The sequence below is a fragment of the Podarcis pityusensis genome, assembly GCF_964106645.2.
Source record: "Podarcis pityusensis genome assembly, chromosome: 7".
Lineage (NCBI taxonomy): Eukaryota > Metazoa > Chordata > Lepidosauria > Squamata > Lacertidae > Podarcis > Podarcis pityusensis.
In genome coordinates this window covers 49938677-49956824 of record NC_138031.1, presented here as the reverse complement: position 1 = coordinate 49956824, position 18148 = coordinate 49938677, and the positions used below count along the sequence as shown (strand labels likewise).

General features: G+C 39.8%; 1 protein-coding gene across 1 annotated transcript; it reads right to left on the bottom strand.

Annotated features, from left to right (window-relative positions):
- Window positions 1-6028: 6028 nt before the first annotated feature.
- On the bottom strand, window positions 6029-17700 carry NAPG (NSF attachment protein gamma). Its single transcript, XM_081014283.1, has 12 exons — window positions 17542-17700; window positions 16578-16645; window positions 15588-15672; window positions 15075-15092; window positions 13871-13901; window positions 12737-12846; window positions 12549-12615; window positions 11923-11993; window positions 10807-10885; window positions 9801-9880; window positions 8486-8615; window positions 6029-7888 (listed from the first exon to the last, which is right to left on the bottom strand). Exons 1-12 carry the CDS (start codon window positions 17595-17597, stop codon window positions 7739-7741), a joined length of 945 nt encoding a protein of 314 aa, XP_080870409.1. The 5' UTR covers window positions 17598-17700; the 3' UTR covers window positions 6029-7738.
- Window positions 17701-18148: the final 448 nt, after the last annotated feature.

Here is an 18148-nt window from a genome sequence, read left to right as displayed (position 1 = left end):
CTTGCTGTGAAAATCAACATCTTTTCACTCTGCACAGCAGCATAGGAAAGCTACTATGTCTTATTTTCAAGAAAGAAGAATGTGTACATGGGGGGAGGAGGAAGAATCTACGATCCCTGAGCAGCCAAAATTTAGAAGGCCCATAGAGAATAAGTAGTCAGTACCTTGATGAGTTAAGGTATATTGCATAGCAACAAAACAGAAAAATTGGAAATGGTTAGACACCCACTGTGGTGCTCCTCCTGACCCAAGGATGAATAGCGATTCCCAGCAGTTAAAAATCTTTGTGAAAGAACAAAAGCCAGCAAAAGGCTAAACCCATGAGCTTTGACTCCTAGACCTTTGTTCTAATGGATCTAGCAATCTACTCCTGGTTTGTTTGGGTTTTTTTGCCAAAATCTTACTAAAGTTTTGGCAGCTTTTACAAACTTCTCTATACAATTTGATGAGTCTGAGAATCCAACATGAAACTTGGTGCATTGTTCTGGCTCAAAATGCATCTGTCTCCGATTCTGTGTGTGTACATTACATGTGAACCTGAACAGAGATTAGAGTACTTACAGAACTGGAGGTGAGTGAACGCAAGTTTGTCCAGATTGCCTGGCAGTAAATTCAGCTCTTGGCTTAAAGAAAGCAATCCTTCTTTGCAGGAGATGTTAAAGTTAGTTGAATAGTTCAAGATAAATGTATTGTCTATATTTAGTTGGGAGAGAGATTCACAATGTGTCTCTCATAAAAATCACAATACAAACCACAAAGGGGGGTTGCCATAATGCCTGTAACTCCCTAAGGAAGAGTCCGCTTTCCTACTTTTCTTAATCTAGGTAGCTTTCTATCAACAGCCCTCTCTTTCTAGTTTTTAGGAACAGGCCTCAGACTATCACAAAAGCAAGTATAGTCCAATGGTAAGCTTCCTTCTGCACAGTCAATAAATAGGCGACACAAAAAATCAAACACAGGTTCAGATCTTCTAACTGTTTTGTAGTAATTGTGTATCCCCTGAAGTGTGTCTATTCAGGCAAACTGGTAAGCCATGGTTTAGATATCATTAGCAAGTCCCAATCCTGGTTTAGCAGCAAACCACAGTCTGCAAACCCTTCTAGCCAAAACCAAAAACTAGAGTTTGTGCAAACCAAAGTTTGTCCACAAACCAGGCTCAAATAACAGTCTGCAATCCTGGTTTGCCACTAACTCAGAATCATAAGTTTCTACTTATCATGCACAGGGCACAGGTAAGGGAAGGAAGGAGTATACAATGGAACTCCCTCCCCCTGGAGGCACAGAGCGTGCCTACAAATTCTACCATGAGGGGTGGGGTGGGGACGGGACAAGCTTACCTAGCTTGTGCATAAATCAGGCACTAACTAATTTTGTTTACTTGGTGCAAATCCCAAACAAAAACTAATTTTGATTAGCCGAGACTTTTTTTGCTTGACCAAAACTTCCAGATTCCTGTACTGTGAGCACTTCATCAAAGAAGACAAGAAATTATTGACTTTAGGTCAGAAGAGTGCCTAGAGGTCACAGGCCATGAATATCCAATATAACTAAAGGGATATAAATAAAGGAATATAAAGTAAAGGGATATAAATACATCCTTCTGGAGCAGTCACACTTTTCCAGTATTGAAGGTCAAGCCAGAAAGGCACTAAAAGAGTTAAAAGCCCAAATGTTTGCTAACAAATTAATCTACTCCCAAAGGTGGGGAGCTATGCTATTGCAGGAAACCCCCGTGAATTTTAAATTATTTTAATGTTAAACAACTGCTTTCTGCAGCACGAGGAGCAGCCAAAGCAGTGTACAACACAATAAAAAGAGTGTTAGGAAAAACACATCTCAGCAATAAAAAACACTTGAACAACATACATTAAAACATTAAAACTTGTCAGCCAGCGCGGGAGACAGTTGTTTCACCAAATAAAAGGGCTTTTTTTGGATTCAATGGCAATCACAACACAAATGGAAGGAGGTTTAGTGCTTATATTAAATAGTATAGAAAACAGTACAGCATTTAAGCAAAATCACACAGCATGAGGAAGATAGTAAGAACAAGATAATGTACCTCCCTGTTCTGTTATTGGGAGCGTCGGGAATCAACGGAAAGATTCCAGCTGGCCAGTACAGTCAGGACCCACACTGAAGCTCAGGGGTCAGGCCCCATGTGAGAGATGCATACGCTCCAGCCCCCTGCTGGCCTCTTGCTGGCTGACCTATTATGTCAATCCCTCCCACCTGGTAAGCTAGGTCAATCTACTGAGGCAGCATAATTAATTAGGAGTCCTGCAGCTGCACTGCTGCCTACAGGCACTCAGCCTACAGCTGGCCCACAAATGAATCTTCCACCAACCTGCTGCTCGATTTCCCTGGAGCCCACACAGTAAATAAAACCAAAAAACCTTGCCAAGGTACCAATAAGGGAGGAAGAATCATTCAAACCAGTATCTATTTCCTCAGGATACAAAAGTCTTCTTGCATAGGTTTTATCTGCAACAGTGAACCAAGTTCCAGATGAGCCCTGGCCAGATTTAATCTCTCTGTCTCACATCCACAATAGCCTACAAAGAGCCAACCTAGTACTACTAGGAGCAGAGTTAACAAGCGGTCATGACTCTGCTATCCATAAATTCACGAGCCAATCCCTCACAAATTGCAAGACTGGAAAGCATTGAATTTGGCCTTCTTATCCGTTTGAAATTGCAGAACTTTTAATAGCTGCAGATATCAAACTTTCATGTTTTAGTCTTTGACAAGCCAACATTTCTCACAGCAGCTTGACTCCTAACCAGCCCTTTGTACTGCAGAGCCAAGCCAAGCCAAGGTTAGTGAGGAATGGAGAGAGCTTAAGCATGAACCTGTATGAGGATGGCACACTAAGGCTGGCTTAGCTCAGGGCAGTGAGGCAATAAAAAAGACAAGGGAGGGGCAAAATGGCCATGAATTCCTCTCTAGGTAAGCCATAGTTTGGGCTTACCATGAAATACAAACCAGGCTACATATATCTTGCTACATATTAGAGTTTAGGTTTCCAAGTTTCATATTCTGAAGTCATCAATCCCCAATCACAAATTGCTTGGGGATGCAATTAGTCATCTTACACTCTGTTCTCTACAAACACATTGTTCATGTCACTACTGCTTCTCTTCTGCTCCCCAGCAGAGCAACACAATTCTTCATATCTATTTTTATTTAGTCTCTGATTTAATACCTCTCCTTTTTATAGTGGCCTATACTGAAGGCAGCTGACTATGATAAAAATAATACAGTAAAAATAAAGCAAAACAAATCAGAAGCAGTAGCAGGATAGAAGACTTCAAAATGTACGCTGAAACAAAACAGGATTGTGGCTTATATATGGCTCATTCAAATGCACACCCCTAGCACTTAGGGTGGGAACATACCTTGCTATAACACCATCTGCTTTTGCCCAAACATAGACATGCCACTAATATTTTATGTGATGGTGCAAATCTCTTTGTAATACCAATACAGGATGACATGCGTGTTCAATGTCCCACTTATAAACCTCAAATCAGCAGGATGAGATTCCTTCAATGAAGGAAGGTAAGTGTTCTCGTGGTAAAGGCTTGACATCAAACACACACACACAGGGCTCTGCAAGAAACAGGTTTGATGGGCTCCTACCCAATTTGCAATTTCAAAACAGATGCAACAGGGAAAGCAGAGGGAGCAAAGTGGGGAGGCAGGGGTAGAATATGCAATTATTTCAGTTAATCATACGTGAACTTACATTACAGTAGGATATTTGGACTAGGGGGCCATTCCCAAGGTTTCACAGAGAAACCTCCCTCTAGCAGGGAAGTTTAATATATTTACTATCAAAGGCTTATAAACATGCTGTTCTGCTGTGCTGCTCTTGCACACAGGATTGAGGAATTCACAATCAAAGGGCATGTGGAGGTTAACCGCTCTCTCGACCTCTAATAAAATGTGTCGTGAGCTCCAGCACAGAGCGCAAGTCACCATAATTCTTTCTTTGGAGCTGTTCCATTTGGAAGCAGTTACTTGGAGAGGACCAGGGCCAGAGGGGGAAAAACTGGAGTCAGTAAACCGTTAAGGCACTTGGCATATCCATGAGCTGTGAAGCTCAGTAGGTGTTTTAAGCTGAATAATTTTCTCATACAGTACTCCTAAGGCTTAATGCACATGTTTTAAGCACTCATGGCTTTGCCACTTCATTTATGGCTAAAATACATGTGATGTGAAAGATCCGTGATTGGGATCTTTCACTTTAATAACAATGAAAGGTTAAACAGGCACCACAAGGAAAGACCAGGATCCCCTGCAACATTTCCCCAGTTTGAAGCTGCCCCTAAGCTGTTTGCACAAGCAAAAGTAAAAACTAAAAGTATCCATATGGGTAACTGTTTGTTCTGTTCCATGTTTCATACTGTGCGGGGTTCGAGGCGATTTCAAAGTGTGCCTACCTTTGGCCACCCATAATTGTCATCCCTCTGAGCAAAGAAGTCAACCTTGTCTCTCAAAAAACATGCAATGCACAGTGCCCAATATTTCTTCATGCTACATACCCAAATCTGTGAGTTGCAAGTCATTGGCCAAGGTGTTGAATACCTTATTCATGTCACATCTGATGAGGTCACCGTCAATGCTGAGCTTTTCTTTGAAGACGTTGACAGGCAATTCATGTACTTCCACTTTCAAGAGCCTCCAAGTTGCAAACGTCCTTGTTTTCTCCTGCTCCAGAGGGTATGATCTGAACCAATGGCTTCAAGATACAAGGAGATTCTGACTAAACATCAGGAAGAACTTTATGATGGTAAGAACTGTTTTGACAGTAGAACCTTGGAAGGTAGTGGGCCCTCCTTCCTTGGAGGTTTTTAAGAAGGTTGAATGGCCATCTGTCACGGACGCTTTAATCGAGATTCCTGCATTGCTGAGGGTTGCAGTTAGATGATTCTATGAAAGTGGACTATGATTTGTATCTAGAGACTCATTCCTAGCTACTTCAAGAATCTCAATACTGACTCAGCCTCAGGTCACTTTGAAACTCAGGAAACACACTTGATCTATGCCTGGGGATTGTCTCAACTAACCATTTCATTCTTTGTAACCATTTTGGCAATTCAAGCCGCATGGCTATTTTATTCTCTGATGTGATGTTGGTGCTGTATAATACACACATTTATTTGGAGTTTGAATGGAAACTGATCTGCTAATTGAAGTGCAATGCAACATCCCAGTAGGACATCTCCATGGCAACATGTGTTTATATACATGCTATCATGTAACCTATGAACATATATAGGGTAAGTTGCAGGTGGAAGGGTAGTTCTGCATTGCTGCAATCTGTTAGAAGCAGATATTGAGGATCTTTTGATCCAAAGGCAAGGTATAAATCTTGATTTAAGATAGTTTTTCATGTTCACTGCATTCATAGAGAAGGGTAGAGTAAAAACAACACACTTTTGTCTAAACCACAGCACCATCTTGTGGAAATAATTATACTATACTGCAAATCTAAATCCATAAACTGCCGAACAGAAGCCCCAAATGGGACATTTTCTTCTGAAAGCACCACAGGTCAACTCAGTTATTAGAATAAACAAACGCACACCAAAGCATTCTTAAAGTCAATTGGTCATACCCAAGAGCCAGTACAATTTTGTGTAGCCTATTACCAAGTGTTCATTCTAGATCATTCATTTTATAGTTTGTATGTGACCTTCCATATACAGAAGCAACAAACTTCTCATTATTTACAAGACCCCTTAAAAGAGAAACAGTTGAGAAATGCCTGATCTAGCTAGTGACTGCCAATATTCAAATTACTTCTCACTTGGAAGATTTAAAGATTATACCGTAAAAGCATTTGAGAAATTCTAGTGACAGGTTTAACAGATTCTGTAAACAGCCTAAGTAACTTCTGTTCATTGAGTAACACTAGTTTTTCACCTCAACCACTGAGGTTTGATATTTTCAGTTCCATTAACATTTCAGCACCCCAATGGATCAAACTGATCACAATCATCATAAAAGCACACACAGAAACTTCTTGTTTTAAGATTTTTTTTTACAGCTGAATTACAGAGCCTCGTCTCAGGGAGGCTGGATCTTGTAGAGAATTACAACATTTTTTATACTCTACTGCATCCCACGGAAAGGCCAGGCAGAATTACAATTAAAGTACAGGTTTCACATTGCATAAAACACAGTTTACACAACATCCGGGTGTACAAATGAGCAGTATTCAATAATTTATAGTTATTTACTTTCATAGTATTGGACTACATTTTAGCATCTTCATGCAAACCAACACATGCTTTGGCTCTTGAAAAGTTGGCATTATTCCTCAAAACCTTCCTCCTTGCTGCATTTTCTCTCTTAGTCAAAGGAAGTGTGCACAGTGCTTTGGGAAACAAACACTAACACATATTATCAGAAAGTGCTGATTACTGTTTAACATTTAATAAAGATACTAGGGTTTCCATTACATTTTTGCCAGCTAAAATAAAGGTCAGTAGGTCAAAAAATATAGACATTACGCATTTTAAGTTACACTCAACTTCACAAATTTCAATTCTGAAAGTGTCATTGCAATCCTTTGTAAAATTGTTGTTTCATTGCACACAAATTCAGTTTTATATCCCTGAAGATTTCCATGTACCGTGAAAATAGGAAGTGGGCCTAGTTCAAAACTGTTATACTCACTGGGTTACAAACATCTCTCCATAAACGTCTGAATTTGTGATTTAAGAATTTACTGTCTCTCCCCCCCCCCCACACCTCAAAAAACAGCAGTGTTTTACAGTCATGTTCCTTTCCTCACACAATACATAATAGTGCAAGTCTATACTTGACAAAACAGCAGTATTTGAATTACCTGTGAAAGTAAACATTACCCTATGGCAAGGGATGCGATTAACAGGGAATCGTGTTCATGATGTTCAATCAACACAGCTGAAAGCTACTAGGAATGTTATTGAACACATTTCAAGATCCTTCTCCTGTGGCATATTACTTCTCCCTGGAAAATCTGCAAGTTCATAATGTTAGATATTCTCTGAATATGAAAAGCATATTATTTGCATACCAATGAGTATGGGGTCCTTTTTTGCCCAGAGATGGGCAAAACTAACTATTCCATAACTAAAGTATGTGATATCCAAAAGAAAACAAGTTTTCTTTTCCAGTTTATCTATAGAGGTGTTGTGTTACTCAGAAAACTAGTTTTCACTATTTATGCTTCTAAAGAACTGATTATGCCTTCCCAACACTGGCCCATAAACCTTCTATATACATTATGTTTCAGAAAATATTAGGGTCATCTGGGAAAAGGGATATCCAACATAGTTTAAGGTGTTCCACACTGTTTAGTGAGTGTTGTTCAAAAAAATGCTTAACACTCCTTTGCCTGAACTCCAAGGAATATCAGAGCATGAAGCAATAGGCCCTGAAACTAAACATCTAGAGAGAATTATCTGAAGATGCCATCATCCAAACCCACTTCCCCTTTTGAAGGGAAGACTGTAATACTCAAAATTCTTTATTAAAGCAGATGCACTGAAAAAATGTAGGACTGTAACTCAAGAAGACTTCGAAATGTACAACCATGCTTTCCGTACAAGTTTCCCAGAAGCAGACAAATTGTTATATTTCCAATTTACTGATTGCAATGAAGTGATGGTAATTCGGCAGCTTCCAGAATTGCTCACGGCCAGAAACAGCTAGGTTGACATTTAAGAGTAGAGTTGTACTGGAGTTACAGCAGTCCACTTGCATAATCATCATCTTCCTCATTTCCACGGGAACCTCCTTCACCTGGTTCACCCACTTTGCCCTGTGGAGTAACTGGGGATTTCTTCTTCACACCTCCTCCTGGGACAGCCAATGAGAGGCCAAGCTTGGCATACTGGCAGAGGGCAAGAACAAGATGTTGAGCACACATGCCCTGTTTAACTTACTCTTCTGCAGTCAATATGAGTATTTTCATAAAGTAACAGAATGGTTAATTAGAAAATGCCAGCACCCCACTAATACTACTCTAAGGAAAGGTAACAGAATACAAAGCAGTGGACACATTCATCTGTGTCCCAGGGCACCGTGATTATTTCTCACTATTTTATCTCAAATTTTTAATCTACAAAGCCATTAACAATTGCAATAATAAAATCATAAGACATTAAGTCATTAAAAACACAAGCAATGTAAAGGAAGGCCCATCTCTGCAATTTGAAATCAGTATTTACAAACCTATGTTACAGCCAATCTTTTTCCAGAAGGAAAAGGCCCTCTGAAAAAAAAGTTGTATGACCAAGGTGACAAGATACTACCCACAGCCCATTCAGACTTTAGCTTTGGCAGTGACTTGAATACTCGTGTATCACAGGAAATGCCACATTTATGCATAGCATTGCAACTTACTATTTGTCAGTACAAAACACCCTGTGGATCAAAATAATCAGTTAATATATTCTTCTTAAGAAAATAAACTGAGACACCAACTTACATCATTGTCCATGTATTTAAAGAGTGGTGAATTGCAAACATCTGATACTTGGTCCTGGTCTTGCTGATCATACCCCTCTAGGAGCTGCTCCAACGCAGCACAGTCTTCACTTTCACTGAAGCCTGGTATGCTGAAGCAATTGCAGTATTATTTAAATTATTTCACTCAAAGCAAAGAAACTAAATTTCCATATAAGGTACAAACAAGAAAATGGAAGATGTGAGAATCAGGGCCTGAGAAGTACCTAAACAACCACTTCCTACAATATGACCCTGCCTAGATTCTGCATTCTTAATCAGAAGCCCTACCCTGGTTTCCCTCACCAACTGAAGTTAGATGGGAAGTGACCAAGACAACAGCCTTTTAGGTGGTGGCACCCTATCTTTGAGATGTTCTCCCTAAGGAGATTTGCTTAGTGCCAACTGTACCATTTGTAGAGCAATATACCAGCATGCATTGACTGATTTTAACACTGCTTTTATCTGATCGTTCTGCGCAAGTTTTAATTATGATTAAACCACTGGGATCTTGGGAATTAGAGCATAGTGTCATCTGTATGGTGCACACAGCTATATTTCTCCATTCCCATCTGAATCAAGAGAGGCTATGGAGGTACACTGAAGCCGAGAAGGCGTGGATGGCGGCTAATAAACTTAGGCTCAATTCTAGTAAGAAGGAAATGCTGTAGGTGGGCAGGTTCCCATATCTAAGAACTAGGTGTTCCACCTGTAATGGCAGGAGTTGATCTCAAGTAGTTCCTGTGGCTAGAAGTGCTTAGGCCTTTTGTAGGCTAGTTTGCTAGCTATAGCTGTTCCTGGAACAGAATAGCTTGGCCCCACTTAGACTAACGTAATGGGTTCTATGTAGGGATGCTCTTGAAGTGGGCCAGCTAATGCAGAATGAAGCTGCTAGATTAGTAAGTGGGGCAAGCCCAATGGAATCTTGTGTCACCTGGTTCTGAAAGCTCTGCTCTGGCTACCAGGCAGCTACCAGCCAAATTCAATGTGTTAGTACTATCATATAAAGTCTTTGGGACCCAAATGCCTAAGAGTACCAAATGAATGAATGAATGAATGAGCAGCTTACTTTCTAAACCAACAAATGAGTTTTGTAGATGTAACAATTTGATATTAAGACAAGCAACAAATTTATTGTCACTCTTTTATAGGCAAGGAGCGTTTCTCAAAAAGAGGACGTGCCAACGAACCCTGCATTCAGCGCTTATGCCAGTAACAGAAATACAGAGCATAAGATGATGAAGAACACAACTATGCTTTTAAAAATTAAAAACAAATCAGGCAAACAGATGACTTACCTACAACTTTCCCTGACACATTTTTCTGCAGCAACATAGTCATTTCTGTGAAGATGAACTAAGACCTGAGCAATAGTTTTCTAAAAGGAAAAAAAATGACTGATTCACTCTCTAATAACAAAGCAGTATTAATTTCTCAGTTTAATGGATTCAATAGAAAAAATATAAATGTCAGCATCTCAAAAAAGGAAAGAAAAAAAGAGGTACTTTGAAGAATTAAGGGTGATTTTTTTCTTTCAGAAAAATGACCAGGTTCTTGGCAATAGATGTTTGGCCTGCTATTTTCTGAGCAAAGTTTAGGATTAAATAACTCTCCATAACTGTTTCAATTATAGAAAGACATAAAATAAATACGCCTTTTGCTATTTAAGAGTACTTGGATCATTACAGATTATGTACTTTGGGCATTAGGCTACTTTGCCTCTTCTTCACCAAACTAAGGATGTAATTTTGAAGGTACTCCTCATACATTCATCAGCAAGCATTGAACACAATGATCACATCAGTACACGGAAGATGCTTGTAGCTTAAAATAAACAGGGTCCCGTGAAAGCTGAACATGAAACCCTGCTAGCACCTAACAACAGACTCTGCTAGTCTCACACACAAGCGAATTAAATAACCAAGGCATGGCACAAAAGTTATGCAGGGTAAAATAAGACTTACTCCACCCAATCCATAGATATTCAGGATTTTCAAAGATGTCAGATTTTACAATTATAATACTACATAAAATATAGAGCAGGCCAATATTTTTTTAAAAATCAGCTTCCAAGTTTGATGATTGTTGTTTTTTTAAAGTACTTTAAAACAAAAAACAAAAACATGAACCAATTTTAACATTTCCAACTGTTTTAAGACTAGAGATTAGTGTGTGTATGATTTCTAGTGAGGAATACATCTAACGCTGTTCAATTAGATGTGAGCTTACAAATTAGAGTAATTAAAAAAAAAAAAAAGAGAGCACCTTTTCAGAAACAGATAAAGAGACCACCTGGCTTTATACCTTGTAACAAGTTGGATAGTTTTCAATATCTTTATAAAGACTCTTTTCCTTCTGAATAGATACTGCAGCCTCATCTAGTCTGAAAGACAATGAGAAGGATTGGTACATTTAAAGAAAGGAGCAGCAGGAATCAGGAGAGAAAATCACTCCTTAACTGTCCATTTTCCAAAAAGGCAGCTCAACACCCAAGCAAGACATGAGCTCATGTGCGGTTACAGTGAGCCCATACTGAACGTAAAGCTGAAGGAACCACTTCCTTACAAAACACATGCTGGAGCATAAGGAAATGGTGAAAAGCCTGGGCAGATTTATACTACCTGCAATGCATTTGGATGACTGTGTCTAATACAGCCACATGAGCACTGGGATATGGAATGTATGGCTGACACCATTACAGATGTACAGGAAGAAATGATTATGATCTGTATGTTTTAGTGGTGCTAGCCCTAATTGAGTGCCAATGAGAATGACCTTTATCTCCCGAACCCAGACTAATTTTGCTGCTGGGGAGATGGGATTCAATGAGCATATACAGCTCTAAAGAAAAGGCAGTAGAATCTTAGAATTGTAGAGTTGGAAGGGACCATGAGGGTCCTCTAGTCCAAACTCCTGCAATGCAGGAATCTTTCTGCCCAACATGGGACTCAAACCCTCAATCTTGAGATTAAGATTCTCACATTCTAGCAACTGAGCTAAATGAAACATTACTGAGATAGGGATAGCTTTGCCCATTTTCAATGTTTGTTGTATTTTTTTTAAAGAATGGTAAGTGGACACGAAAGGAATGAGTTTGTCTCCTTTGGCTTCAGTGACTTTGCAGTTACCAGCCAATAGATGCCCACAACATTTTAATTCTTAAATGAAATATGCGTTTCATTTGAAAGTCAGTTATAGTAGATGCCATTCTACAGGAAGAATCTATTTCCCAAGAAGATAATTTAAAAGTTTGCAAGCTAGGAAATTGTAATTCCCCCACCCCAACATGGATGAATGTCATCTAGATATCATGCAATAATTTAATGATCAACTGTGAATTTATGCAATAGCTTCATCAGCTGGCAGTGCCATGAGAATGGTTTCATTTTAAAAAAGGAATACAAAAGTTAGGATGCCCACCTACGACCTCTGACTAAAAGCCTTGAAGCTTTTCCATACATTTCAACTGCTTGTCGTAAACGTTCTTCATTCTAGATAAGAAACCAAAATCATATAAGAACATTAATGATTTGTCAGGTAAAATTCTCTCCAGTTTACTTGCCTTAATACACAGCTCTATCAGCTGGGTGACCCAAACCTCTCTGAGTAAGCTTAACTGGAACATGAAATTCCAGAAAAGTTGCAGCATTTAATGGAATAAATGTAGGCCCTGCAAGGTAAACATTGCATTTTAAAAACTGTTTGTCGTGAGTTGAGAAGGTGAAGACAGATAGCTTGCCTGTTTACGTGCTTGCCAAGCTTGGCCCCAATTTTCTAGCCCCATTTAGGCTTTGTTATCTACTCTTATGGCGTATATACTATACAAAGCAAATGACATTTGCTGATGAAAGTAGTAAGACTCATGCAAAAAAAGAATTCAGCAGTGCTGTCAGAAAGACCAGAGACAAGAAGACATTTAATAAGCACATCTGAAGTTTCACTCTTTTGCAATAGGACTTGACTGCTGTTCACCTTTTAAATTTTATTCTCTGCCATTCTCAACACATTTCCTGGGGAACATACTATATTGGTTTCAGGCGACTTACTTCAAACACTGCTGCTGTCTGCTGATAAAGTTGTATAGCCTTGTCTGGATTTATATTTTCTATTACTCTGAAATAAAAAGTCAACATTATTATTTAGCTTGATGGCTTTTTTTTTTAAAAAAAGCAAACTAGATAAATCAAACTTCTTTTCCAGAAAAGAAACCAATGCTTTGAGTTTGCAGACTTACTTCCCAGCCCGATCCAGGGCTATAGCTGCTGTGTCAGGTGTTCCATTCTCCAGGTACATCATGCTGGCTCTCTGAATCATTTCCACTGCATCATGATGTTGTTTCATCTCCTAAAGGAGAAAGAAAGAGATTCACGTTTGTCAGGAAAAACGGCAAATCAAGGTCTATCTAATACTTTCATTTAGTTTTATCACATCATTGCATATTTGAAACTATTAAAAGTTTTGTTAAACCCTTTGATAAAAATCAGTACAACAATCTTTAGTAGATGGAAACATTAAAAAGGCAAAGAAATTCCTGCAAGAATCGTACAGTTTGCAAAGAGTGAATGACTAGGGGCAACTGCAAACACCCATTTATACAATTTTATTTCAACACTTTATGATTTAAATCTAAATGTATGTATTTCACGAAGATGCACTGCATTTGAGGCAATATGAAAACTTCCTAAGTTGTTGATCTGTGATGGTTCAAGCATTGGCTATGCGTGTGAGAATCACCTGGAAAAGGTTTATTTAATGGGTTAGCTAAATATCCTTCCCTCACTTTTATCCTAACCAAAAAGTGTAAATTTCTTCATGCTGAAAAGATACAGCTTTTAAATACAGATTAGCTGACTTTCAAGTCAACAAAGGTTGAAATTCCTTACCAGGAACCACCTTCCTATTAATATTACTATTAAAATTACTTTGAAGTAAACAGGGCAATTAAGATGTTAGGAGTCCTTGAATTTAAGACAATTAAGTAGTACTGATTGAGATCACAAGTACTGGCTTCGCTGATAAATGGATCATACAAGCAGCACAATTGAAACCCAAGAGCCACCAGAATGAAATAGTTTGGATTTGGAAGACCTTGGGCTTGCTACCCTGGCTCAGTTGCACTGGTATAAGTACCGAAAAAGGAGAGCCAGGTGCAGGGAAAGAAACTATCTAAACTTATTCCAAACCCATTTCAGCTTGGTCATGTGACCTAGCAACCTGGCAAAATCTACTCAAAATCTCAAAAAAAAAAAAAAACACAAAAAACCCAACGAGTTTATCAAACTACAGGATTAGCATTGCACAGGACAAACACCCAATAATTAGTTGTAACCAAATCAAATATAGATAGTTTGACTGGAAATGGCCATACCTTTAACATCATGCCAACTTGTTCATAAGCTCTGAAAAGCAAAGCAAAATTAAATCAGTGCTGAAAGTGAATGAATTTAAAGTGTATCATACCAAAGAATATAGGACAGACTTCACTCCGCTGCAATATGCAGCACAGAACCAGACATCTAAATTACATGTGCTTTGATTTTTGCTCCATGATTTGGCTTGAAATAGGAATTTATAGCTCTCTCCCATGAGATGATGTGTGGGGAGCTCACTGGCTGTCCACAGGGGAAAAAATAAGTCCCTTTTTTTAAAAGAGTAAAATATAAAGTAGATGCATAACCGTACATCTCTTATTGCTACCTAATTTTGTAATATGCGAGAAAACTCACAAGGTACCGTATATACTCGAGTATAAGCCGACCCAAATATAAGCCGAGGCACCTAATTTTAGCACAAAAAACTGGGAAAACTTATTGGCTCAAGTATAAGCCGGTTCACCACACCACAAACCTGGTGGTGGTGGTAGTGGCGGAGGAAGAACAAGCACTCTGAAAGATTCCTCCTCTGCCACTGCCGACAGCGGCAAAGGTGGAAGAGAAGGAAGGATCAGCCCGAAACGGCTCCTTTCAGGCCGCTCATCCCTCCACTGCTGCCTCTGCCGCTTGCAAGAGTAGGCATGGGACCCACGGATGTGAGAGGCACAGGGCAGCGCAGCGCTTCTCCCAACTGCGGCTCCTGTGCCTGCCATTGTGAGAAGCGGGCAGCAGCGGTGGGACCAGCGGCAAGAAAGGGCTCCTTTCAGGTCGTTCGTCCCTCTGTTGCCACTGCCCACCTCACTCGAGTATAAGCCGAGGGGGGCCTTTTCAGCATAAAAAATGTGCTGAAAAAGTCGGCTTATACGTACTCGAGTATATATGGCAATTAGGATTGGGGGGGGGGGGGGAGTATTAAAAAAAACCTGCGCTTTTTGATTATTTGCTTTGTAACTGCTCCAGAAACAGGTTTTGCCTTGAATCTTAATTTTGTTTGCCCAGGCTTAGGTAGAGCAACTGCCTCACTGCTGAATGGGCTTTGGCTCTGGTGCAACTTTACACTGGCTTAACTTATTTCAGCTTCCTTTGTCCCAGCTTCCTGTGCACTGAATTGCTGAATTATATTTTGATGAGTGTCAACCTCAATTAGATTTTCCATATACTGAAGAGCTCTCAACAAATTAAAACTGCATTCATACTTACTTTGCAGCATGGAAGAGACTGGAAGTAAATAATTTTGAGTCAAGGATACAAATTATACCATGTCTTCCTGAAATAAATACTATATTCAATCTTGAATTGTTTTTAAAGAGGGTAGATACTTGAATGCTATTGGTACTAGTTAACATTCATATATGGACCAAATAATTCCACAAAGACAAAACAATCCAGGTCATTTCAAAACTACTACTTTTGGTTGTGGAGCAACAGACCATTCTGCATCGTGACAAGCAGCTTTTCTAGCTCAAACTTTTGATTGAAAAAGGCAAAAGATCCAATGGAGATGCAAAAGCTGGTGTCTCAAGAAGCACTCGTCAAGAGCTGTGGTCATGAGTCATGTGGTAAACAGAGAAACTTCTTGAATTTCCTCCCCTAAATATGATAGAAAACATTACATCAGTATTTCACTAAACGTTTGGAATAAAAAAAAGGAGTAACAGTCCAATAGTCATGTTTTCAAACCATTAAGCAAAGCAAGAATTAATGAAAGGATACGCTTTATTGTTTTCCTGGCAGAGTGCTTCTTTATAATAGGCTTCTTTTGCCTGATCATATTGTTTGGCATTTTTAAAAGCAACAGCTGAAAAGAAATAGAAATTAAAATATATTATATTCTGTGTTTGCATGTACATAGTAATATCCATTTACTACATCTCAGAAATCATATTTAGAAGGGAACTTTTAAGAGACAATTTGGATTTTTACTTCAGCAAAGTGATTTCTGCCCAGATCCTGTCAAGTTTATTATCACATTCATAAATCAATTAATGCCATACATTTCTTGCAATTTTAAAGAAATGTGAATTACTTTTTATTATTTGTAGTAATCCTGAATAATGATATGAATCTTAAAGAAAATCACATTTTAGCATCAAAGGCTTTCACAATGTTATGGCTACAATCTTTATGCACGCATACTTGAAATTAAGCTTCATTTCACACTGCAGGGCTTACTTCCAAGTAAATAGGCATAGCATTAGGCTGCAAGAGACATACTTTGGCCTAAGAAGATTAGACAACACTCCAACCTCTAGCCACTAGGAAATACTGTGCAACCTGACATCCATCAATAGTCTAAGGTAACCTCTGGTTTTCTTAATATAATGACTGCTGGGGATTTTTTCCCTTGCCTGGGTCCCCCAGAAACGATGGCTCCCATGAATGTAGAAATATACTTTTTCCTATATATTCTGAAGTGTTTTGCTCCTGAAAAGCCTTTATAAATTAAACCAGTCTAGCATTTCAAACAAACCCCCGAATATATCGCCTGTCTATTTTTACCCTATGTATTTATTCAGAAATGCAGAACAATGGCAGGTAGTCAGTTAGCTACTGCTGCAAGAAAACAGCACTGTGGGTTAGAGGAATTTCAACAAGTTAATCCACAAACTGCTTTAACTGCCAATAGAAGTTAGCTTTGCCAGGGAACATATGAAACATATTTAAGGTTGCAAAAACGAACTGCCAACATTTTACAGAACATACCTGCTTTTGAATATTCAGTTGCTGCACTATCATAGTCTGGCTTCCATTTTAATAATCCAGTTTTCAAACTGAAATGTAGAATAAGCCAAGAAATTAATAACAATTCATTTTATTAAAAAAAACCTCTTTATTGTAAACTGCTTACTTTTCTTACAAATAGTAATAACAACGATATGCTACATCATTAAGGAATTTGATGCTGCAACTGTCATACCAGCGATTGCCTACTGGCTAGTAATTTCACTAGATGTGTCAAAATGGTGACCAGGTATCAGGTCTTACAGTCAAACCTTTTTAATTCTACAAAGAAAAAGAGATTCATCTGGTTCAAACATAGCTGAGTTAGGGGGGGACATGCATGAGCTTTGCAGCTTACTGGTGCCACAGCACATGCCTCTAGTTTCAATCTCTGACATAGCGTAACAGGATCTAGGAAGAGTGGTGATGACCTCTACCTAAGTACTGCAACCAGTACAGGTCGGGTGGCCCAGTGACGCGACTTTGTATTAAGGTAGAGTCCACAGAGGTTGGGGTGGGGGAGAGAAAGGAAGTGCGCAATACTTCAGGGCTTGAACATCCTGGGTCAAGCAAGCCCCATTAAGGGGACGACGCACTGATGACGAGGGTATGCCTGAGGGATGCAAAGTGTTGTTGTCTGCGCATAAGCGCAAAACCCAAAACAAGAAACCGCCCCCCTCTTTCCTGGCGGGGGAGCTCAAGGCAGAGCCGCCTGGAGTTGCTCTCAAGAGACGAGCGCGGGTCCGAGAGGGGCTCCCTCCGCCCACAGCTCCTCCCCGGGGGAAACCGCCCCGTCTCCCGGCACTGCTCCATGGGGAGCTGGAGGTGCGCAGTCAGCCACAGCCCCCGGGTAGAGCCTCCCCACTCGCCCGCCTGTTCCCCAAGGGCTGGCAAGCCGGCTTCCCTTGTTCCTCGCCGGCTTCCTTCGCCCTCTCCCCTCGCTCACTATTTCTCCGCTTTAGCGATGTGCTCCAAGCCTTCGTTGATCTTCTGGGCAGCCATGTCGCCCCGCAGGACCTGCAGGGACTCAAGGCCGTGACGTTAGCGGAGGTAAGGAACGCCGCTGCACCCAAACAACTGCGAAGGGCGGAGTCTCCGCGAAGGGCGCTTGCGCGAAGAGAGGGTGTTCTTCCCAGGGGCGGGTCTGATTCCGTAGCGTCGCGCTCCTGCGAAGTCAATGCGGATTCTGCCAGCTTTCCACAAATGGGTCTCTTGAACGACAGCTTCAATTAAAAAAATTAAAAATGCGCCTTGTTTCAATACATGAAAAAGCACTCAATTTTTCAATAAAATGGTTATGACGTTGCCTTTCTTCCCATACCCTGACAATGCTAGTTAATCTTATCATTTAATCTGCTTCCCAAACCTTTGATATCCAATCCTCCAGTGTTAGCACATTAGTTTCCCCAGTTATATTAGATTGCCTTGCTTACGGCTGTTCTAGATATATAGCCATTTTTCTGTCTTCTTATAATACATTAATCTTTAACATTGCAAAAGATTATAACAGATCTTCATCTACCATCTCAAATAGGAGACCTACATTTGGGGGG

What these genes read in the sequence shown, in the direction of transcription:
- NAPG (XM_081014283.1), bottom strand. Translation starts at nt 17,597, where the DNA reads ATGGCTGCCCAGAAGATCAACGAAGGCTTGGAGCACATCGCTAAAGCG. An exon ending in AACTGAATATTCAAAAGCAG is followed by an intron (nt 15,673 to 16,577) that starts GTATGTTCTGTA and finishes ATTTCTTTTCAG; the next exon opens with CTGTTGCTTTTAAAAATGCC. An exon ending in TTAAATACATGGACAATGAT is followed by an intron (nt 7,889 to 8,485) that starts GTAAGTTGGTGT and finishes GCCCTCTGCCAG; the next exon opens with TATGCCAAGCTTGGCCTCTC.